The sequence below is a fragment of the Haplochromis burtoni genome, unplaced genomic scaffold (genome assembly GCF_018398535.1).
Source record: "Haplochromis burtoni strain Fernald_Lab_line unplaced genomic scaffold, NCSU_Asbu1 Contig_1589, whole genome shotgun sequence".
Taxonomy (NCBI): domain Eukaryota; kingdom Metazoa; phylum Chordata; class Actinopteri; order Cichliformes; family Cichlidae; genus Haplochromis; species Haplochromis burtoni.
Window position 1 is genome coordinate 7,032 of NW_024583950.1, and position 14,172 is coordinate 21,203.

Consider the following 14,172-nt stretch of genomic DNA (forward strand, 5'->3'; position numbering starts at 1 on the left):
GCGCACATGACGCTGTGACGCAGGCTAGAATCATGGCGTCGGTCAACGACGGTCCAAGCGTGGGATTTCTCTTGTGGAAATATGCACATTATTTTTTCCTTTCCGTTGGTAGGTGGCACAGTGCACTTGTGGCAAGTAAGCAAATAGTTACTTTTGATAAAAGTAACTAGTAATGTAACTAAGTTACTAACTGTGTCTTCCACTGCACTGGGATCCTCTGCAGACTCAGGTTCTTCATGAAGAGTTTATGAAAGTCTCCACAAAGCTTTGGGGCACAGGTCTTGAGGACATGGGGACTCACCCCCATCTGGTTCAGCAGACTTGCCTAAGTGGAGTCTTCTCATCTCATGAATAAAAGCAATAGGTGGGGAAAGGATGTCAGGACGTTTAACGGAGGCTATGGTGTAGCGTGGAGAGAGAGTGTCGTGGCTGTGGATTGCAGGCTGACCATAGGCACCACAGTCACACACAGTGCTTTAATGCACTGGACAAGACTACTCAGTATTTTCATGCAAGATTGGAAACAAAGTTGTTGAATCGTGATTTCCAAAAGGCAGCTTGGATGTAATCCAATAATGAAAACAAGGCAGACATTAAACACTGAAGAAAGGACTTTATTGTACACAAAATTGAGAGTTTCAAAATAAAACATATCCGTTCAAGTCTGGGTTATCTATATCTATCAGTAAAACACATTAAACAACTATAAAGGCAAACTGTTGCTTCGCAAACTGCTTGCCAGATTAACTTTTACCCTGACCATATCAGCAGAATTACCCACACTTTATAACAGCACAACAATAGCAGGATGAACTAATAAAGCAAAAAAAATAAAATAAAATCTTAATACGCAAACTGAATAAAAAAAAAAAACAATACTAAAAAGCATTTAAATGTAGCTACTAATATTCAAATAAAAAACTGACCTTTCTATTTGGCTCTAACAGTCTGTGAGTTCCAGCTTTGTTGATGCTGACATACCTGTAACAGTAACTGCAGGTTATGCTGGTCTTTTTTTTTTTTTAATTACAAATCAATTGATAACTTAGGGTACACTTTAGGGAAGCCCTATTTTATCTCCCTTCTGGACAATCCAGTGGGCTAAAATTTACAAAATAAACATGAATTTGATAAGACTTGAAAATATGAATTGTTTACTGGTGGAATGGAACATGAAGTCTGTAGCTCTTTTTCCAACAATCTTTTATAAAACCAAAGATTTCTGCAGTCAGTCTCGTCCTGCTGGCCTGCTGCTTAGAAAGAATGCAGGTTGAAGGAAAAGGCATGGGCTTCACATTTCAGCCTGAAAGCTGTGACCTTGTTTAGCCTATTCTGTGTATCAAAAACCAAAATGAACAAATATTTAAAAGGTCATATTGATTTTTTTATTTTTTATTTTAAAAAGCCGGATATCAACAGCAACCCCTGAAATTAAAAACAAAACAACAACATCGTTTTTACAATGCTGTCTTTGCACTATTTTGCATGTGACATTGGATTTAAATAATCTGATTATCGCATTATGTTTTCAATATAACAAACTTTTTTAGACACATGTGTAAAGCATGAATGATCTATTAGTTAACAGACGAATATAGATTGTCCAATGTTGTAGCTACAGCAGTGTCCATAACCTTAAGACCATGCTATATAACTGACATCACTGACTCTTGGTCTCAGTAACCAGCTGCTTTGCCTTTTTTCCTTTCATCAGACCATGCAGAGATACAGCTGCCCGCCTTTTCCACAGCATTAACTGTGTTGTAGAATTTTGCTATTTTATGTCCCTTAGCTTCAAGACCATCAACTACATCCTGCAGGGCAAAGAGGAGAGAGACTCAGATGGAACAAGAGAAATAGAACAAGGCTTTTATCATTTGAATACACTGAATATATTACCTTTTCAAGCTTCGATTCAAGTTTTATTTCACTTTGACAGTCAACAAAAACAACAGGAGTAATAATTGCCTCCTTAAGGCTCTTTCCAAACCAAAGGTGGTTCATGAGCGCCTTGAAGAGAAAAAATAATTCCATGAGATGATAAAGTGATGATTACAGGATAAATTAGTGTGAAGAATCTTGTCACTATGGGCCAAGCTTAAACAGCAAAGACGGGCATCAGTCTGCATCAATTTATTTTATTTAATATGTAATGGCACCTTTGTGTGTACCATGCATACGTACCGAGGCCACAGCCGGTGGAATCATTTCAGAACCAGACCCTCCAATCACCAGCGTCTTCGATGGAGACTTCAGCACAGAAGGGGCCATATTGGAGGGAGGCCGCTCCCCTGAGAAATACAAGAAAGACCTTGAATTGCAGGACAAAAGTAGAAAGCAGTCAGTATCTGGTGTGGCCACCATTTGCCTCACGCAGTGCAACACGTCTCCGTTGCATTGATCAGGTTGTTGATTGTGGGCTGTAGAATGTTGGTCCACTCTACAATAGCTGTGCGAAGTTGCACATACACCTGCCCATACCAGAACTCCACCGCCACCATGGGCCGCTCGATCCACAACGTTGACGTCAGCAAACCGGTCACCCACACGAGGCCACACGCGCTGTCTGGAATCTGCCCTGAACAGTGAAAATCGAGACTCATCTGTGAACAGAACGCCACTCCAGCGTGCCAGACGCCATCAAATGTGAGCATTTTTCCACTTAAGTTGGTTACGACAACAAACTGCAGTCAGGTCCAGACCCTGATGAGGACGATGAGCATGCAGATGAGTTTCCCTGAGACGGCAAGGCTACATGTGTTTTTGCTTTGAAACGCAGACCTTCTCGTCGCTGGATGATTGTGCAAGACACGTTAGTGATCCTCTCTAGCTCTTGTGAATGTTAGCTTGTGTAAGATTCGTGACTTTGTGTAACCTGCCTTTCCTGTGTGATAGTTTTCCTCCCCGAACCCGTGACCTTCCCGCTGGGTGGACGTGTGTGTGTTGGAGTATAGGAGAAGAGAATGAGTGCAAGAGAGTTTTCCTCTGGACCCTTCCCTTGGACCCTCGGAACCCCGGATTTTTATAGGCTCAAATCATGGTCATAAATATTTTGTACTTGTAAATCAGGATTTGTATGTGTAAAAAGAATTTGTGTGTGTGTATGAAAGATTTGTGTGTGTCCAACAGCAAACCCATCTGTTCTCTGATTGGATTGTTAAATTTGTGATTGACATGACATTGACCAATCAGCATGAAAGGAAGAAAAATAGGGTCAAAATTCGTACTTGTAACTTGAAACTTGAGTGCAGAGTTTCACACGTATTTTTTGGCTAAGTCCACACACAAATCTTTTACCACACAAATTTTTTTACACATACAAATCCTGATTTACAAGTACAAAATATTTATGACCACAATTTGAGCCCATAATTTTCATGCTCTGAAGTGCCAGCGCATTGTGCTGTGTGATCAAACTGCACATTTTAGAGTGGCCTTTTATTGATGGCAAGTCTAAGGCACACCTTTGCAATATTCATACGTGTCTAATCAGCACCTGATATGCCCACTGTGAGGTGGTGGATTACTCGGCAAAGGAGAAGGCTCACTAACACAGATTTAGAGAGTTTATGTAATTTGTGTTTATAGAAGGTCACTCAGAGCTCAACTGTGCCTGTTGTTGAAAACATTTTAGCAGGCTATGACATTAGAAAATGCAATTTTAATCCAAATTTATTGTCACGGTTCTGGGTCCGTTGGACCCAGTATTTTGAGTTTATTGTGTTTTGATTTAAGTTTGCATCAGGGATTGTGTTCTTGTTCTCTTGTCGTGTTATGGTAATGTTTATGTCTATTATTAGAGTTCCATGTTCTGTTTATCTGGGTTTAAGATGTGGGTTTAGTTTCATATGTCATTTCAAGTCTGTCTCTGTCTAGTCTGTGTCTTAGTAAAGTGTGTTTTGTTTCCTGTTTTATTGTGAAGGTCTGCGTCTCATGTGAGTGCGTTCAGTTTTACCTTTGTCTCGTCTTGTTGATTATTCCCAGCTGTGTCCACCACCTGTGTGTAATTCCCCTGTGGTTCTCTGTGTATTTAAGTCATGTCTTCAGTCATTGTTGTTGCTGGTCCGTCTGTGTATTCCACCCTGCGTCATCTGTGTATCTACCATGTCTCACCCGTGTGTTCTCCCTGCTGTCCATCATCATTCTCCTCTGCTCATTCTCATTCAGGTTTGTGCTTTGTAGTTTTAGTTGTTTCCCAGTATAGTTTAGTTCTCCGTGTTGCCGTTTGCCTCTCCTTTTGTGTCCAATAAATCACCTTTTACACCTTTACGACTGCCTGCGTGTGGATCCTCCTTTTCCTTTTCTACACGGCTCTTCTCACTCGCCGTGACATTTATATTATAATATATATTTTGCTTATATTTATATTGTTTCCATGAATGGTCAGATGATGCGTCACAATAAATTACGAAATGCCATTTTCTCTTCTGATTTCCTCAATGGTACTATTTTGCTATTATTAGAAATAACTTAAAAAAAATGTCCTCTCAGGAAAATAATTTCAAGAAAAAAATTTAACTCTTTGTAGTATTAGTTTTTAAATAATCCGCCTTCCTCGTCTGATTACTTGTATTTCATAAATAATAAATGTAAAAAGCATCCTGCTGATCTCTTACCAGGAGAGACGCTATTAGTTCTATTACAGAAGTCAGTCAGCTGGTTGTTGAGAATGATTCCAGTGCTTGGAGAGAGGACCCTGGAGCCAAATCTGTAAAGAATAAACATTAAATTAACTACAACACCAAGACACTCTTTGTAGTACAAAAATAGTCTAAAAATAAGTTCCTCCATAATGTCTTAAATCTTCAGGTTCAAGAAAAAAAAAAATCTGATAGCTGGTTTCTAACAGTGAAACAGAATGATGCAGGTACTGACTCGTCGTTGATGCTGCTGGTAACAGACACAGCAGATCCATCTTCAGCCAGCACAGATACATGTGTGGTGCCGATGCTGTCCATATGTGAGGTGTCGCCGTAATACTGGGGATCATGAGTCTTGTCGCTGCTGATCAAGCTCCGTTTGCTGTCTGCAAAGCTATCCTCTATCAAATTCTTTGCCATCTGTGTGAAATACAGAGAATTAATAAAATGAATTAAAACTAATTAAATAAGCACATTACAGAAATACATTGCCATCAAGAAAATTAACCAGTAACAGGCAAATGTTAACAGAGTTTTGATCATTGATGCATCACTGATGCTGCTGTTGACAGACACAGCAGGAGCATCTTCAGCCAGCACAGACCAATGTGTGGTACTGATGCTGTCCAGATATGAGGTCAAGGTGTAATTAACACTAGGGGGTTATGACACTGTTTAGTGATCAAACTCCATATGTAACTGGCAAAGATATATTCTCTGAAATGCTTTGCCGTCTGTGTGAACAACAGAGCATTGGAAAACATCACATTACACAAAACGGACAAATACTAAAATGATAATAATACACATTAAAATACTTAGAGACAAATAATAAAGCAATTTAGGTTTATGTGCTTTGAAAACTTTTATTCATACTTAAATGTTTCAAAAGTTTCATCAGAATTATGCTGAAATGAAAATGCAGAGTTACTGGGAAATTTTTCATAGTACTCTAAACAGACCTGTGAAGGACACCGTTAGTGCTTCTATAAGAACTTTAATTGTAAGTAGCAGCCAGGTACTGATAATCAAATGCCCCTGATTAGCTGATAATTAGGAAGGGTGAACAACTCTGTAAAAGCACTTTGTAAACACATAGTCACAATCTCACTCCAGCAAATTAACCTAAAGTCCGACTGTGCAAAGGTCAGAGATATTACAAAAAACTTCAGATCTCTTCTCACCTCAACTCATTATCAATGTGCATAGACTGACTGTGGTGGGGTGAAGTTTGCTGATAACTGCAGGCAAGGGGTGAAGCAGTGGGCTCAGGCAGAGCAGAGGCTCATTATTTTCATCATGTCCCCCCTGTTTTAGTAACACACCAGGGCCTGGATGCAGAGGTGGCAAGTAGAAGTAACTAGTGTTAAAAATTTGAGTGAATCTAAGTGAAGTTGGCTCTCTTTCTTATCTCTCCCTGTGAAAAACAGCAGCTGGACCTTTAGCTAGCAACACACTGTGAGACAAGCTGCACACAAATAGTCTGTGTGTTTGCTGATGTTTGTTGAGCAGACAGAAACGTTGCACAGCCTCTTGTGATTAATAAATCAATAGGATTACCTTTCATGTGTTGCTGTTTCGACTTAAATCGGATTGATGTTTAAAGGCTCGCAGTGACAAAATAATAACTTCCATCAAATGCTTTAAAGCAAAAGAGCCTATTTTTAAAGTGTAAGGAGATGAAAGGACAGATGTTTGTTTATAAACGTAGGGAGTAAAAGTAAAACAATACATACTCAAAGTACAGATACCTGAAAATTCTGCTTAAGTACAGTAACTAAATATTTGTACTTCGTTACTTCCCACCTCTGCCTGGAGGAGAGGTGCAGCTTGATTTTTCAAATATACTGATAATTATAAATTAAATAGGTACATTTATAATTATAAGTAAATTGAGCTAACAATGCTATATGCTCATATTGAAACCAGGGCATCCCCTTTAAATATTTTGCACTATTTGTTTTGTGTTTTGTGATGTGGTATTGCTACTTTTACTTGTTTAGTCACTTAAATAGAATCATACTATATGCAATAAAGCAGGTGCAAATCTGTAGGATTTTGAGATACTTACTTTATCTGAGCTGAAGTTTGGATCTCGGATATATTTCTTTAATCCATTGGCAAATTTTAAAGCTTCAATATAACGGTGATAAAACAAAATCTTTTCATCAGTCGTCTTAGGTTCTGAATTCATTTTGTATCCTGAAAATATAAATAATTGTTATTTCTTTTATTTAAAACATCATTTCTTAGTGTATCACATTTGTAAAGATTGATAAGGATCATTGTCCTATATGAAACAAACTCTACATGCTAGAAGCAACAATCAGGAACCTTTCATGATATTGAGGATGAGGCTGAGGATGGCTCCCCCTGAAGGGGGCGGAGGGAAGTACAGCTTATACTCTCCCAAAGAAATATTCCACGCATCAGTCACATTAGCTTGATACGATGCCAAGTCCTCCAGTGTGAGTTTTCCTCCTGAGCAAAAACAGTGAAACAAATTATTCTGTTGAGCAAAAATGAACACAACACATCTCATAATCAAGACTTTGAATGGATCCAGACAGATCACAGTGTAGCCTATGAGGGATCATGTTAGATTTTTCCAAATCCAATCGATTTTTTAATTTGTAATTAGATCATTGTGCCTGGCAGACATAGAAAACGGTCAGAAAGAGAGCAGGATGAAACCCGTCTGATAATACCTGCATCCTGAATGTCACTGATTAAATTCTTTGCTATTGTTCCGTTGTAAAACACATCTGGTCCCTCGTTTGCGATCGTCTCCAAAGTGTCAGCCAGTTTCTCAAACTTCACAGTATCACCGGTCTTAAGCAGGTTTCCATTTTTGTCTAAATATAACTCCCTAAAAGACAAAGACAGTGAAATAAAGCTGAAACATTCATCGTTTGCTCTTTGTATTTTTGAAATCACATTGTGGGTGTTTTTCATACCGTATTGACGTATTATTAATGCGTGGGATGTGTTGACCTTGGTAGTAAGGAATAGGGAATCCTTCTCTGGCTAATTTGATGGTCGGCTGAAAGAGGTCGGCCCACGGCAACTTCCCATAAAGTCGGTGTGCTGCTTCATAACCTCGAATTTCCCCAGGAACCCCAATCCATCCTCTATCTGGTTAGACAGATAATGGGTAGTCAGTGCTGGAAAGTCACACATACATTTGCTCAGGTTTTAAGTAAACTGTAAGGTCCTGACCTTTAATGATCTGAGATGACATTTGTTATAATTTGGTGCTTTGTAAATACTCTATTCTATTCTGCTCCATTTCAGAGGGAAATGTGTGTCTGTTTGTAACTGATTATGTTAGAGATAACATTTTGCATCTTACAGTTATTTTAAGTTTATTTCACTATATTTACACTATTTCTGGCTCAAAGAAGCATTTAGCATCTTATACTTACTTTTCTTACTGTTTATGCAGCCTGTGTGCAGGAGTGTAGCACAGAACTCTGGGCCATATAAATAAATGGTGTCTGTAGCCCCCTTTCTTTCCTTGATCCATCTTTCTCACACATATTCTAATTTCTATTTTCTTTATTTTTCATATCTGCCACAAGTGAACTGCTCCAAGAAATACTCCCAGTTCTTATTGCTGTCCATCCCATACTCAAAAGACACTTCTTAACAGAGACTATGCTGATGCTATATATGGATCCACAGCTTCGCTTCAAAGTCAAAACACTATAGATGATCAGGGAGTAATGCAGGAGGGTCATTTGTACTCTGCTGACAGCAACATAAGAGACAGGGACATGTGCATCCACAGCAGCCTGTGTCTCTGGCCCCACTTCAGGATCTCACAACATTTCCAGCTTCACCTCCACAGACAGATAATCTGCCAGGGAACGAGCGGAGATTAGCCAAATTAGAAACAATGACTGATAAAGATGGACTTGTGAGGAAATTTAAGATTCGTCCTGGATTTATATTAATTTATATTATCTGGAGACCAGAAAATGGGAAAGATGGGACAGCATTCTGGCAAGCTGTCTATTGTTGAACAGCCCATTCAGAAACGGATCTTTCTCTTAGAAGCTGTTTAATGTGACGATTATATTTTTATTGTATGAAGACTTTATGTGTGGACATTCTCTGCAGACTCACATTGATAATTCTATTAGAGGTGGACAGGTCAATCCAAATATCGATAGTATCAATACCATCACTGATATCAGTATCAAATCCATCCATTCTTTGGCGCTTATCCTTTTTCAGGGTTGTAGGGCGGCTGGAGCCTATCCCAGCTCTCTTAGGGCAAGAAGCAGGGTACAGCCTGCACAGGTCGAATTTGGCAAATGTGCAGCTTGTTATCACGGCTCAATTCAAAACCTTTGAAGGTGATTACATTACTGCCTATGGAATTGGCTGCTTGCACATCTGGCAATGCACAGCAGTGCTGAAAGGTGTACACAGGTCTTAGAGCAACTTATGCTTCCATCGAGTTGACATCTATTTCAGCAAGACCACGCTAAACCGCATACTGCATCTATTACAATAGCATCTCTTCACAGTAGAAGTACCTGGGTGTGGAAAAATGGCCTGCCTGCAGTTCAAACCTTTGACCAAGAAAAAAAAACACATTGGGTGCATGATGAAATGAAAGATATGACAAAAAGGACCCAGGACTGTGGAGCAGCTAGAATCCTTTGGCAAATAAAAATGTGGGTTTTTTGACCCGGTATTTGAATTTCTCTGCACTTGTTGATTATTTCTTTGAAGAAGTATAAGATCATTTATGTTTTTGTTGCTGAGTAAATAATTTTCTTGTATTTTGAGTTTGATTATGTTTTCTTTGTGTCCAGTCTGTCTCTGTCTCATCTGAGGGTCCTGTCTTTAGTGTTTTGTTCTTTTGTCCAATTGTTTTGTCCTAGTTTAAGTGTGTGTGTGTGTGTGTGTGTGTGTGTGTGTGTGTGTGTGTGTGTGTGTGTGTCAGTGAAGCTCGTGTCCATGCGATAACGATACTGAGGCGAGTTGTTTAAGATATCCTGAACTTCCATAATTAGGAAACTCAAGCCTGCTTTAATGTTAGCTTATAACCAGCTGTTGATGTTTAGCTGGTTTGTTGTTGACTGCCTTGCCTCCTTACAGTAACTAAATAATAATGTTTATGCACTCCTTAGCGTGTTAGGGTCCTGACTTTAGTTCAGGAGATGAGGTTTGAAGTGAGGAGGAGGATGACATTTTAACAAGATACCTGTCATGCTGTCTCTTTCCTTCGCTTCTTTGGTGACCAGAACCCTCTCAGGTGATAAAACAAAGGTATGATCCTTCATATCTTGAGTTTGTCTTGTAGACTAAAGTGCAGAATGTAAAAAATACTTCTACAGATAACTGACTACACCTTTAAAACTTTTGTGTTACATCTTGTGCATGATTTGGAGAAAGACCTGTTAAGACCTGTTTGGAGAAAGACCTGACTACTTCAATCTCTCTGGTTGTTTCTGAAACTAAGGAGCATGTGTTTCATGGTGTTAATTTATGCTAGATTATTCTGATAGTGTCATATACAACACCAACTCATTGTCTTTAATAACTGCCAGTGCCCAAACCCTCTGTAGTGGTTTGCTTGATCTCTTTTTTCTTTTCTTTTTATAGTATCCTAGTTTTGCTTTCTTGAGGAAAGAGGAATGACTCACAGTGTGCATTAGCAGTGACCTGTACAGAATAAATTAACTGTGGCATAAATGTGAGTCCAAGAGCAGATTAGACTAAAACATTATAAATATTAGCATTATGGCAGAAAAACAGCCCACCTTCCAGCCACTCCTTGCTCCACTCTGTGGTTTTACGACACGACTTAAACAGGTCAGAGTTCACCTTCCTGGGGACAGTCTCTCTGGAGTTGATGATTTTCACTTTACCTTTGAAAAGATGACATATTATTATGTTATTCCCCAGCAGGGCTGAGCAAAGAGGAGCGAGGGTGTTTTGTTACCAGAGCTGTCCATCACAGTGAATATGACCCCGCCTCCGATCCCCGCACTCTGTGGGTTGATGATGGAGGTGCACAGCAGCGCAGCAATGGCAGCATCTACTGCAGAGCCGCCTTTCCGAAGAATGTCCCTAAAACAGTTCATCGTTATCACTCTAGTGTTATTGTTATCATGTGTGTTAGAGGCGCACAATGAATTTAATTTTAGTGGTGTCCTCGGGATTCCCATATGCTTGTTTGCCATTCACCTAGGCCACCACAAGGGTTACAATTGTAATGTCAATTAAATTGCCTTGACTGAATAACACAACAATGTGTTGTCTTTGTTGTTATTGCATGTGCTAAGGATGCACACTTCATTGAATTTTATTTCTCAATCATGTCCCACAATTAAATTAACCTGATCATTTGCAGACAAACAGGAGGATCTTGAAATCTAAACAGCCACTTTTTCAGGTGTCTGTGAGGAGCCTAGCATCAGGACTGTGGACAAGCTGGAGACAGGGCAGAGAGGACTGACTGAGACCAGTGTAAGGTCATTTGCAGTCATCCAAGTGGGAGGAAATGAGAGCATGAATTACAATTTCACCATCTTTCATGGAAAGAAAAGTCCTCATTTCAGTATTTAACCACCAAGTTAAATATGTCAAATATCACACCAAGGTTTTTTGCATAGGGTTTGATGCTGGACAGATGAAGCTGACCGCAAAGCTCTCTACTTAAACCGAGCACTTTGAGTGCTCGGTTTAAGTAGAAAAGCAATTTAAACAACAGTTTAAAAGTGAAAGCAGTGCTCTGTGGATTTAATCCTGTGTTAGGTTTTAGTAACTGCACTGAATTTAGGTGAATAAGGAGGACCAACTTTATTTTGATCCAAATATTTGTACATTAGTGGGGAAGTTAAAGTTTGTATCCAACATAGAAGAAAAGACAGTAGCATTGTGTTTGCAAATTAAAAAGTGCAAGTAAAATGGTTACATACTGTTTCAAACAAATAAACTAAGAAAAATATTGAAAGTTGTAGCAAAAAGAGGTAAAATAAGATGGCAGATTACAAGGTTTAAATTAACTGAATTGAACCCTACATGAGAAAAAGCTGAGTACTTAAAAAAAGAAATGACAGAATCAGAAAAATGGTGAATGTAAGCTGAATTCTTTAGGGGACTGGGAAGACTTGATACTAGAACTGTGACTTAAACAAGTGCACTTACTAAGGAGTATGAATTACATTCCAGGCTCCTTCTATACCAGGTATTGTTATGGTAGGTGCTGATATGCATTTATATGTGAAAGTTTTGGTAATATCTCTTTAAACATTTGTTTTCATGTTGGCTTGAAATACAACATCACTGTTGTACTGCAACTTAAGTATGCGTTTAAATGTAATGCTTAGGAGAGGCAAAGCGTGATAGCCACATGTTGGACCAGCACATCTATTACATGCTTTACCGTGATACTGGGATATTATTCCCTATAGGGAACATAGAGGCATATATATATATGCCTCTATGTTCCCTATAGGGAATAATATAGAGGCATATATATATGGCATATATATATGCCTCTATATTGTCAGACGATGTCAGTAAAAATACTGATTTGTCAGTCCAGGGTCTTAGATCCGGATCTTTGAAGTGGACGATGGGGTTCTCGATTACACACACACACACACACACACACACACACACACACACACACACACACACACCACACACACACACACACACACACACACACACCCACACACACACACACACACACACACACACAGAGAGAGAGAGAGAGAGAAGTAGAGGAAGAGAGACGAGAAGACAATAGCGGTAAGTGGGAATAAAAAGATTTATTTTTGACATACATGACCTATGAAAGATGTAGGCTAATGCAGATTTTGCTGTGGACAATCCGTTTGTCAGGACGTCATTTTTAAATGTAAGTTAATTAAGAAGAAAAGCCATCTGAGAATCTAAAGAATAACACATTTCTTAACGAATCAACTAAAAAAAAAGCGACTAACAAGTGTTTGTTTTATTTCTTTTTAAACGTCATTACATTAGCGTTTTATTTACGATAATGTAATAAGGTTTGTCCGGTAGAATGTCTCGTAAATAGGGAAATGGCGTGAAGATTCTGCATTGACCTGTATTATGCAGATCGGACTGAATTTAGCCTTTTATGAAATGGCATATTGGTTTTGTAAAGAACGAGAAGTTCTGAGTAGTTGTCTTGTAAAAAGATATAGAGAAAAAAACAACAACCGCACACCTCCATGATGAGACGCGGGTTACACAGTTCTCAAAGATGTTTGTATTTGGAACAGTGCATAATATTATGTGTAATGTGAAAAACAAAAATTGTGTCAGAAGTTTAAAATGTTACTCACCGTCCAATCTCTGAACATTTCCCGGAGTCTGCGGCCACTGCAGCTTTTAAGAAAGTGCAACTAGGACTATGGTCCTTATCACACCGACATACCAAACAAGTAATAAGAACAGCAAGTAGAAGACATAGAACACATACACCACACAGAAGATATAGTACTACACGCTCTACGGATACTGGTGTTTTGCAGTAGGGAATAATCTTAGCTTCCTCGTTTGACTCAGGCATCGCTGCTTTCTTCTCTGTCTAACCGTCGGCAGTTCACTTCCTCTGAAAGTTTACAGCTTCTTGATTCCCCAGATAGCACAGCGACATATTGCGCACATATATGCGCTGTGTGGGCAATGATAGGCGCAGCGTACCGGAGACGTGTGTTTGTGGTAAGCAGAGGTAGCTGCTTCGACGTTTAACGCTGCGGAAGCCACACAGACAGGGGTCCGGTAGCGCCTATGTTTTTTTCTTCTTCTCATCTCTGCAAGACACTTGGTGGACCTCAGTTGTTTCCTCCTTGTGTGTGATCCCACCAGGGATAGCGTGGACATCGTTTTCCCACTGAAAAAAAAAGTAGCATCGACAGCCCTTATCGCAGTTTATCGACTTCCTACTCTTCTCTATGCGATGTTCATGAACCTCGCGCTGATCTTCCTCACCTAAACCATAAAGCACTTTGCATCAAGATGGTGACTTTTCGTCTCTCGTCAGTGATGTTGGTCTGACCGAGATCTGTGTAAATCCGTCTGTGGAGGGGAATGAGGGAAGAGACGTTACTACAGCAAATTATGATCTTCAGTTGGACTAATATCAAGTGCAGCAGAATGTTCGGGTGTCTGTCAGAGCTGCTTAAATATGAATTATTTATAGTGATCTAACATTGAACTAAAAACTCAAGTGTGAAAAATCCAGTTAACTGAAATGTAAAACTAAACTTAAGGAAAAATAAAAACTGAAACAATATTTTGTATTTAAATTGAAACCTATGTGTATAGGGCGCCCCATATATGTGAACTGTCTTTAGCTTAAATGTATTTTGTTAACACAACCTGTGAAGCATTTCTTGAAACTGAAATGTCTGAGTTAACTGTATTCAGAGTGTTTGTATTTTAAAATGTTCTCTTTTTCTTTCAGAACATATTATATCTATATGTGTTGTATAAATAATTCAAATAAGTAACAATATTATAATAATAATTATTCTTA

General features: G+C 39.0%; 1 protein-coding gene across 1 annotated transcript; it reads right to left on the reverse strand.

The window, feature by feature from the left end:
- Positions 1 to 598: 598 nt before the first annotated feature.
- Positions 599 to 13,789, reverse strand: LOC102305293 (glutathione hydrolase 5 proenzyme). The gene is made up of 12 exons (XM_005952575.3): positions 12,977 to 13,789; positions 10,600 to 10,727; positions 10,418 to 10,525; positions 7,598 to 7,775; positions 7,349 to 7,509; positions 6,975 to 7,121; positions 6,712 to 6,842; positions 4,876 to 5,060; positions 4,617 to 4,708; positions 2,185 to 2,291; positions 1,900 to 2,010; positions 599 to 1,814 (listed from the first exon to the last, which is right to left on the reverse strand). Exons 1-12 carry the CDS (start codon positions 13,201 to 13,203, stop codon positions 1,677 to 1,679), a joined length of 1,713 nt encoding a protein of 570 aa, XP_005952637.1. The 5' UTR covers positions 13,204 to 13,789; the 3' UTR covers positions 599 to 1,676.
- Positions 13,790 to 14,172: the final 383 nt, after the last annotated feature.

Excerpts from the sequence above, each read along its gene's own strand:
- LOC102305293 (XM_005952575.3), bottom strand. The coding sequence starts at position 13,203 with ATGCCTGAGTCAAACGAGGAAGCTAAGATTATTCCCTACTGCAAAACA. Across the intron at positions 7,122-7,348 it reads CAGTGACATTCAGGATGCAG|GAGGAAAACTCACACTGGAG; the intron begins GTATTATCAGAC and ends GTTTTTGCTCAG. Across the intron at positions 2,011-2,184 it reads TTCCACCGGCTGTGGCCTCG|GCGCTCATGAACCACCTTTG; the intron begins GTACGTATGCAT and ends TTTCTCTTCAAG.